This window comes from Dioscorea cayenensis, chromosome 16, assembly GCF_009730915.1.
Source record: "Dioscorea cayenensis subsp. rotundata cultivar TDr96_F1 chromosome 16, TDr96_F1_v2_PseudoChromosome.rev07_lg8_w22 25.fasta, whole genome shotgun sequence".
Taxonomy (NCBI): domain Eukaryota; kingdom Viridiplantae; phylum Streptophyta; class Magnoliopsida; order Dioscoreales; family Dioscoreaceae; genus Dioscorea; species Dioscorea cayenensis.
Genome location: NC_052486.1, coordinates 15,361,380 through 15,371,269, shown reverse-complemented (window position 1 = coordinate 15,371,269; position 9,890 = coordinate 15,361,380). Strand labels below are relative to the sequence as shown.

Genomic DNA, 9,890 nt, shown 5'->3' with positions numbered 1-9,890 from the left:
GTATGCAGGGGCTATGTCAGCACCTGCGGCAGCAGCATACGATCGAACTCCAGATCTGCGCTGTGGGGGAGGTGCCATCAGGATTCCTTGGGCGCTTAGGGCAAGTATGCTTAGTCAGTTAAGGATTGGGAAAGGGACATGACAGGCCTACTAAGAGATGTAGATACAGTTCGGGAAAGAGATCCAGTTAGGGAAAGGTTAGGAATGTCACTTTTTTTTTTATAGGGTAGCAGATATTTTATATCCAATACCTAGTAAGATATTTTCTAGTTCTTGTCCTTTCCTCTTCTTGTGTGAGGTCAGCTTGTTTTATGTCAAGAAGGGAATAAGTTTCTATATCACTTGAAGACAGGGAATTGATATCTCATCAAATTACTGGGAAAAGGACACGCCGGATGGATGTCTTCTGTGTTTTAGGGAGCAGGAAGGAGAGAGTCAACATATAACAAAAAAAAACAGAGGTAAGGGAAGCGACCGAGTCGGTTGTTTGAAGGAACTCTGTGTTGAGCGACCTCTCATTTCCATCAAAAATTACGATTTATTTGTAAAGCTTCATTCACTAGCTTTTCTATCTAATTCCCCATGAACTGGGATGAAAGAGGAGGTCAGTCAGTGCAGAAGGGAACTTTACTACGGATCTGAGCAAATATATGATATCTTATATATAAGATTGGGATACCATGTCTCAGGGAGACAATTGATAATGGAAGGCTTCTTTATAGCTGAAAGTTTCCGGAAAGTTGGTTAGACCGAACCGCTAAACCAAGACCGGGGGTTAAGCCCTCACTTCATTAGATTAGCTTCATATAATAGAAGAAAACCCATTCTTTTCCCGGCCAAAGGCAGGAACCATCAAACCTTAGCCTCAATTTCCATGTGGGTGCATCAATGTATTCCCATGGGGTGCATGTCTTTGCCGGCCTATGCGTTTGCTGACCTAAAAAAGGGTCGCGTAGGTATGCGCCAAACGAGTACCAATCACTATGAGCCATGAATCCGTTTTTTAGTTTGTTAACTTCAATCCTTAAAAGTCCTTTTTGCTTTCGTGGTCTTGAACAGAAGGGTGGGTTGGTTATATACTCTAATGCGCCTTCCTTCTTCGAACCTTTTGGTATGTATTGCCCCTAACTATATATCAGATCCACCGGACGATAAAGTCAATTCCGCACTGCTGCTGAGTCGTCGGACTTATCCACCTCAGGCATTCTTGGAATTTCCATTTTTGAATTGCATTGGGGGAAATCTACCAAAGCTAGGCAGATAGATAGACTCCTTTCCTGCTGCTAGGGAGAGCATGAAACTGAATCAAATGATTGATTTTTCACCAGCGCCCCTTTTTTTGTGGGTACTAAGAGTCCTCTCACTACCAACCAGCAGACATCATAATCTGGCTGGGTCTTGCCGGTATCAACAACGAGAAAAAAACAACCAAATGGAAGCAACAACTAACTATGGCTCTTGTCCCAGACAACGTCCTAAGCGTAGGGGAGATCAGAGCAACAGGGAAGGCCTAGATGACGACGCCCGTCCTGGGCTGCAGTAAGTAGATCGAGAGGTCGTTCCGCCCCTTGTCCCCGAAAATGGGTAATATGTTCTCATACAATGAATGTTGCTCCAACTTTCTTCTAGAGGGCCTAGCTGGCGAGCGATCCCAGTCTGCGGCAGAGAACAAGACAGCAAGCGAGCGTACCTTTGTTCGCTTCTTCTCCACCAAGCACGGAAGTTTAAGGATAACTGTAGGTCGGTGGCTACCTAAGGAAACTCCGATTCGATCCGCCCCCCGGCTGGGAGGCATCTACCTCATCCCGATCACAAGGAGAGGTTCACCATGATGGGGGGTAAGGTACTTTCATTCGATCCGTTCCAGAAAGAATGAAATGCATAGGGGACCATCCATTATTTTGCGGCATGCTCCTTAGATTTACGGATTCGCAGGGGGCTGTTCGACCTACTTAGTTGACTGACAATGACAAAGGCTTGCGAAACAAAGTAGCGCCTTTTAAATTGAATCTTTAGTAGTCTATCAGTGGTGCGAAGCGGCTTTTCCCCGGGGAGCGAAAGGTTATACCTTAGTAAAGTAAGCGAACAGCGGTTCTTCTATGTAGTGCCCCCCCTTTTACTAAAGAAAATTAAGGTCGAGCTAAGTGACTTTGCGTAGCGTAGTAGAATGAAGGCTACGCACCGACGCTCTCTTATCTATAAGCCTAAGCGTCTTCGCTAACTCGCTCGCCTACTATTTCTTTCTTTTTAGTAGGCGAGGCTAGGCTAACTCAGCCGCTGACTTCGACTGTACTGTAGTGGGCTTTCGTCGCCTTTTCCTTTTTTTATTACCCTTTCTCATGTTCTTTCATTCATCAAGTAGGCGAACCTAGGGGTCCTTAGTAGCGTTGACAAAGAAGAACAGCCGGTTAAAAGACAGCTATAATATTGAAGATATAGGCCAGCTTGACAAGCTACCTTTCCTCTTGATCTGAGGTGCGAAGAGAAAGATCTCTTTTTTATGACTTCCACTTCTCGATCCCGGCCCGGAAAAGTGACCGACCAGGGCCCTCTTGATGAAAGAAAGGGTTTATGAGCCCCTAGCCCCTGTAAGCCCACACCCGTGTAGAGTAGATCGTTCAACACCTGCGGCACAAACCTTTTTGACCAATTGGTCCGTTCATCATAGGCGACCGAACGGCCGCCCCCCTAATTACTAGACCAACCCGCTATAATAATTCCATAAACACCTAGCGAAGATATGGCAAACAAATAAAGTAGCCCTATGTTCGGATCTGACAATACCATACAATAATCAAATGGTACAACGGCCCAAGCGACCAGACTTAACATAAATGTAGCCACAGGAGCCATTCTAAAAAAGGGATAAATTAGCACTACTTTGGTGAAATAGGTTCTTTTTAGAATCAAATTTCGAACCATCTGCTAGAGGTTGTAACAATCCGAACGATCCCACTACATCAGGACCCTTTCGACGTTGCACAAAAAGCCATTACTTTTACGTTCAGCTAGCACTAAAAAGGCTACTCCTAGTAGAAGTGGTAGAATTAAACCAAGTATTTCCGCTGGAACAGCAATGTACGTTTTAGATTTTCTATTCACTCATGATCGGGCCTGACCTGGTCGACCCGATCATGATATTTTCACTTATGATCTGGGCCTGGTCGACCCAATCATGATATTGACGGATGGGACCTTTTCTCGAAAACTCCGGATCCCGCTTTTTTTTGAAGATGGTGCATTAACGAATCCTGTTATGTTACTTCGAATGGAATCTCCACCCGCCTCACTTGACTGAGCTTATGCTCAGTCAAGGGATTTCCTTCTAACTAGTGGCTGAGAGTAAGCAATCCCCCTTCATTCAACAGATTTGTGGTTGAGTCATTAGGGTCGGGAATCTTTGTTCTTCTCTTTTGCATTTCCGCTGCCTGCGTTTTTCTTCGTGTCCGTCCGTATCGAAAAGCTGGTCAACACCAGCTGTAATGGTTGAAAATAGGGGGCTAATCGACGACCCCCTAATCAAGCTTTGTTCGATAAAGCAAACAAACGATTCGTTCCGACAACTTCGAACCATCTCAACCCCTATCGCCGATCAACCGACGATCGATCGGGGGGGCTGGTTGGGAAGGGGTGATTAGCGGAGAAAGGAATCGCTGAGAGATAGATTCTACTCTTTGGTCAGGACGAATGAGTGGCTGTGAAGCATGCTCCGGAGGAGGTCAAATTGAGCCTTCCCCGAGTCAGTCCAGTCAGAAAGGGGAGAGCCCGCAGTCTAGACTGCATCTCGGGAGTTTGAAGACCATCCCATTTCAAAAAAAAATACAAGCAGGTATCTAACCTTTCTTCCGGAAATCCAATCCCGTTTTGTCTTTTTTGCATCAATTTTCGCGAATTTCAACTTTTTTTCATTTTTTCCGACCATTATATTTTTTAAAAGCGCATTGTTTTGATGCAAAAAAGAACCTCTCCAGTCGGGGAAGGCATGAGATATTTACCTAAACCAGTAGGTCCTTGAGCAGATCCCACGTTAGCCCCAAGACGTTGGTCTCTAACTAGAAAAGTCAATGCTTGAGCTTGAGAAGCTTCTGGCCCGGTGGGCCCGTCAAACTCAGCGGTATTATTTAACCAGATGAAACAACAAGCGATGAAACCAAAGACAGATAAAGCACCTAAACTATAAGACAAGTAAGCCTCTCCAGACCTTACAAATGCACGGTGAGCCCATGCAAAGGGTTTGGTTAAGATATGCCAAATTCCGCCAAGTATACAAATGGAACCTAACCATACATGCCCTCCAATTAGATCTTCTAAATCGTCCACACTAACAATCCAACCTTCTCCCCAAAAGGGGATTTTAGTAAATAACCAAATATAACGCTTGGGCTAAAGGTCAAGTTGAGAATTTCTCAAAAATATCCTCCGTCCCGTCGATCAATCGCTTCTGCTGACTCATCCTGCCTGGACTATCACTAGCGCCCAAGTATCTGCTTCATCGTTCTGTCCCTCTACCCGCCCGGTCGGAGGAACATAGGATTTTTTTTTTCTCAGAAAGTTCTTTTCTTGTTTGATCTGCCGCTCTTATAACACCACAATATTCGTCCTTTTGGGGTTAATGCTCTCAATGGTGAATCTATTATTCGCTATCCTTTGAGTTATGAGAGGACAGAATGGAAGAAAAGTAATGAAACCTGCGATGGCTACTGAATAACCTCCTTTTACTTTGTCAATAATAAACCCATTGACCTTTTTCTTCGTTCGCCAAATCTTCTTCAGTTCCATCCAAGCTCGCTTTTGTCTGAATCTTCGTGGAAGAAGAAGAAGCGGTTCACCAGCCACTACATCCAGAGATCCCACAAAATCATTAAACCTGGCGGCTGCTCGCTCTTTGATCAGTGATTCACCGGCCACTAGATCGATGAAGAATCTCTCAAAAATCCGCTTTTTTTTCAGTGATTCACCAGCCACTACATTCAGGGATCCCACCTTATTCTCAAACCTGGTGGCTCGGTTGATTGGCACTCCTGTAAGCTCATCTTGCATACAAATTTTGGGGGTACCAAGTCCTGCATCCACCAAGAACATTTCTTCCCTTAAGCCTAAGCGTAAAACTGAAGATTGTGAGGCGTTTCCACTACATAATAAGAAACTGGAATTAGATCTTGGAAATGATCGACTCCAATAGATGCTCATCATAAGCTTTGATTTTTCCTCCTATTCCTATTGATCAGAAGCATCCAGCAGCGCCACGCCAGAAGAGTTAAGCTACTAAGCTAAGTGTTGGGGAACTCGTTAGAAGCGATTTGCCGCTTCCGCCTCTCTAGACTTCACAATGGCTCTCCCATACCTCCCTAGCCGTGCCACACTTCAGAAAGGCCCGTAGGGGGTCCTGCACTTACTTGTGTGAGCCCTACGCCTTCCTTCCCCCCTACCGCCGCGGCGGAAATAATATGGTTTACCAATCCCTTCTTTTAGCTTTGTGGAAGGAATGAGAGTAGTGCTATTTGCACCCTCCATCCTTCAGGATCTTACGGAGCCTTTCTTTAAAAAAATCGGCCCCTTAGGAATTGGGCTCCATTCCAAAGTAAACCTCCTCCTCTATCCATATCTTCCTGTTTATAGAGGATTTCCCCCTTGATCTGAGAGATTTGTTGAGCCTCCTTCAACAGTCGTTCGGGCTCAGGAAGAGTACTCACATCCCTATGATATAAGATGAGGCGATTATAGATCGCCTAAACTGTTTCGGAGTAGGATTGTCGCTGCCTTGGAAGAAACTCCATGCTATTCCCAGGCAGCTCGGGATGGGGATCCAGATCCGATCCGCATCGGGACGCGGATGAGCTGGAGCAGCCTCCTCCTGTTGCTCCTCCAGAGGTCTTCCTGGTTGACCACAGCTGCGGGGATTTCCAACAAAGGGGGAACAGGCTCCTGAGTTGCTGGAGGAGACAAATAAAAAATGGGGGCCAATCCCTCCATTGTTTGATGCAGATCCTCTTCATCATTGCACCTTGCGATAACGATGATAGGAAGAGAAGGAATACAAAGTCAAGTAAGTCATGCGTTAAAGAAAGAGTACGAGTTGGCAAAGGAAAGACAGAACTGAAAGAAGAATCCCCCTTGTTTTTGGGGGGGAGAGTGATGATAGATCTGGACCTGTGCAAAAGATTCTATAAGTTCGTCTTTGTCATTCTAAACAGGAATCCATCAACAAAACTTCCCTTCTATATGTATATGGATCGTCGTGGCATGTAAAAATTTCCTAACGAACTTCTCCTCTTCCTATTGATAAAAAATGCTACAACCAATGGTTGTTCTTGGCGAAGCAAGCGGTCCGCATGCTCCTCCCGAATTCTCAACTCAACCCCGACCTTGCGGTCTTAGTAACGACTTCGGACATGACTGAAAAATTTCTTTATTGGCTTGGCTAAAAGAAATTTTATTTTAAATAAACAGTACACAGTTAGCCATGTCTGTCGGTCATGAGAATCTCCGAGGTCGACATTGTGTGCTTCACAAGCCAACTACTCTGACAAGCTGGCTCTGATACCAACTGTCACAGGTCACTAGTTTCCCCTTTACCCAGTCAGACCTGACCTCCGTCTTTCTCACCAACCCTTCCCTCGCGAGCGCAAAACGGGACAGTAGAAAAAAAAAGGAAAGAATTTACTACTGTAATAAAGACTTCACATCAACCCAATCTCCATTTAGGAAAGGCTCAGTTTCATTTCCTTTGGTCCAAAAAAGTAAAACCATTAGCCACCGAAGACCGGCCTTATATATATAAATCGAATTAGCAAAAATTCTTCTTCTATCTATAGGGCACTTGGGGCGGTGGTTCCTCTGCATCTTGACTCTTTAACCTCGACTCTGAAATCTTTCAAAATTCTCATAAATAAATAGCTATTGTTCGGTTCTTTTGCCTACATCTGAACATCCCATTTCCAGTTGGATTGTTTATAATATACGCGCATTTAAAATGTTTCGCTAGAGACAGCCTCCTTTATTGTGGAACTTGAATGCTCATATACCGAGAAATGATGAAAACCGCAGTTCAACTAGAGAGTCAGCATGAAAAATTTGTTTTTTTTTCCTATACCCAAATAAATGAATCCAATTGCCTTGTGTTGAAAGAATGGGTGCCATGTCTCTAAATAATTGATTCCCCCTCCTTCACTTTATCATCGAGGTATGGTTTGAGTCCTGGTGCGGAACTCAATTGGAGTCTGACTTCGTACTTTCTATCTCAAAGAAAAAAAATCATCAAAGAAGCGCCGGGTGAGGTAACCTTCTCTCCATTCTAATTAGTGCACTTTAGGTCTCGGCAAGGTAGTAGATTTACACGACTTAGCTCCGAGCCCCTCCCCCCTAACCCTAAGCCCCAATGGGAATACCTAACATAACAACAACAGCTGAATTCCAAGCCGAGCTGATACAAATCTGCCATCAATGAAAATGAAAGTCAGTCCAAAAGCAAGAAAGGCCCAAGCACTGAAGCGGATGTGGAAGCCGGAAGCGGAAGTCGAGGAAAGCACCAGCCATTATTGAACAAACCCCAACCGTAAGCTGACCGGCTACATTATGGGCCGTGGAATCCCTCTTTTCTGGTTAAGACCTCGACTTCTTTTTGCACCCGTCTGGAGACAAAGAAGCCCGTCTTGGAAGCCAACTTCCGCCGCTGTAGTCGGACCAGCTTTCGGGTTAGTATAGTAGCTCGGACTAGTAGCTACGGCAACATTGATCCCCCTTGCCCTCTTTGGTGCAGCTCAGGTAGGAGGTACGTCAACATGGAAGCTTTCACGGGACTGAGAAGCTTCTCCTCGAATATGAATAAGTCTTCTCTGTTTATTAAGGGGTGAAACGAGCAAGCGGAGGCGAAAAATGGAATCTCGCAGGTGTCCCATCAAAGTAGTAGCCTCCTTCCCTGTAAGAAGCCCAGTCCCAGACTAGTGGACCATAGAAAGACGGGTGCCCACAGACCAACGTAGCCCGCAGTAGCCCGCATACAAGGGGAAGTACCCAATTTGAGTTGTTTCGTTTCGTCTTGGATCGAAGGAGCTACTGGGCTTGAAATGAAAGACGCGTAGTTCCGATACGAGAAAAAGTGAAGTGAGGGTCCGCAGCGAAACTTCATCTCGTGTAGTGGTGTCCGCTTGATGGAAAGAAAGTCATCCATCCAGTTCGGTTCATTTAAGAAAAAACAGAAAAAAGAGATTTTTTTTCTTTTTCTCCCGGTTGGAAGATCATATCGTTCCGCACCGAGAGAGAGTTAGCTTTGCTTTTTTTTTCTTAGCTTTGTTTGCGGTCAGGTAAGCAACTGTCAGCAAGACCGGCATTCAATTAGAGCGGAGACCAGTTGCACTGTACACTGTAACCTTGATTGAAGCAGTAGTTAGTAATAGGCCGAGCTATCAGAGCTGTAAGGGTAGCAAGTGGTAGGCTGTAAGCCGAATGAGAGAGCTATGAAGCTTTAAGGTAAGAAGACATGGAGTAAGCAGCATATGTTTTAAGCATAGAGGTTTCAGCTGTAAGGTCAGTGTCTGGTAACCAGAGAACAAGAATACTTGTTTGAACTTTTCTGAAGGGTACGGAGTCTGGCGAGGCCGAAAGGGCTAGCACAGATAAGAATCCCGGTGTTTAGTAGTCCGATAGCCAAGCAGAATAGTCCTAGTAGTCAGATAGTCAGTTAGTCAAGCAAGCCGGTAAGCCAGAAGTGCAGGCACGAGACAAGGCAGTCAGCACCAATCAGACAGTAAGCTAAGAATATTGGTGTCACGTCGTAGTTCAGCTAAAGCCTTAGTTCAACCAGAACAGTAGGGCAAGCAATGTGGGCAAGGCAGGAAAAAGTATAGGCAAGAATCCCAAGTTTGCATTAACCAACAAGCAAGAAGCAAGCAAAGTACGGCAGGAAAGAAATAGTACTTTTTACAAATATAAGTTATGGCTAACTATTATTTATTACTTATTACTTACTTTTTTATATACTGACTAACTAACTATAGAGGGTTAGTCAGATAGTATATTAGTTATAATAATTAGGTTTCTCATTGTCATGTGAATAGGCGAGTCCTTTGCCGTAGATTCTGCCCCAGGGAGCCGGTTCAACTCTCTCCTGAGATAAGCCCAAGTCAAAGATAAAGGCGATGCGAAGGCTTTAAAGAAGGATATGGGAAGAGACAAGAGTTCACACATCGTGGTGTCGTGTAGAATGAAATTCATGTGCTAAGCAAAGTCTCACCACTCATTTCATTGCATTATTGAAGTAATGCGAACGTAACTCCGCTTTGAGATCCACATCAGTCGAGGCAGCTGAAGCACTAAGTGGTGTACCCGTTTAACTATACTATACTATACTATAGGGTGTAGGGCTGAACTTTGAAATCGGTGAGCTGACCACAGAAGACTATTAGGTAGTTCGAAATCTTCCTCTGCCAACTAACTAGGACACAGGGTATCAGGTCATCCATCCATTTAGATTTACAACCTAAGACTAGTACTATGGCTAACACGTGCCTCCGTACATCAACTGACATCACCATAACTGCCTCCACGTAGCCCCTCAAGGCAACATAACTCCTATTATGCCTAGCAAGCCTCCAAATATACACAAAAAAAGTCTAAAGCAATTTAACTTCCCGAGTAGCACAGTCCTGAGTAGGGTGCCGAGCATCAAGTCACCGAAAAACCCTTCAAAATTTAAGAGTGCATCACTTGCATCTTTTTCCACATCAAAAAGAATATTATCTACTAGACTTCTCACTCTACCGAAAAAGCGCCTGGAACGTAAAGGAATCTACGAGGACTTTGAGAGATTTTGTCCACTGGCACTTGACTTTCACGTGACGAGCGTACGAAAAATTTAGTTTACCGAAACTACTTTACTAACCAGAGAAAGA

General features: G+C 44.6%; 1 protein-coding gene and 1 pseudogene across 1 annotated transcript; both read right to left on the bottom strand.

Annotated features, from left to right (window-relative positions):
* Positions 1 to 2,668: 2,668 nt before the first annotated feature.
* On the bottom strand, positions 2,669 to 2,986 carry LOC120278546 (annotated as a pseudogene).
* A 193-nt stretch (positions 2,987 to 3,179) lies between these two features.
* Positions 3,180 to 7,431, bottom strand: LOC120279616 (ribosomal protein S1, mitochondrial-like). Its single transcript, XM_039286539.1, has one exon. The coding sequence runs from the start codon at positions 5,191 to 5,193 to the stop codon at positions 4,579 to 4,581; it is 615 nt and encodes a 204-aa protein (XP_039142473.1). The 5' UTR covers positions 5,194 to 7,431; the 3' UTR covers positions 3,180 to 4,578.
* Positions 7,432 to 9,890: the final 2,459 nt, after the last annotated feature.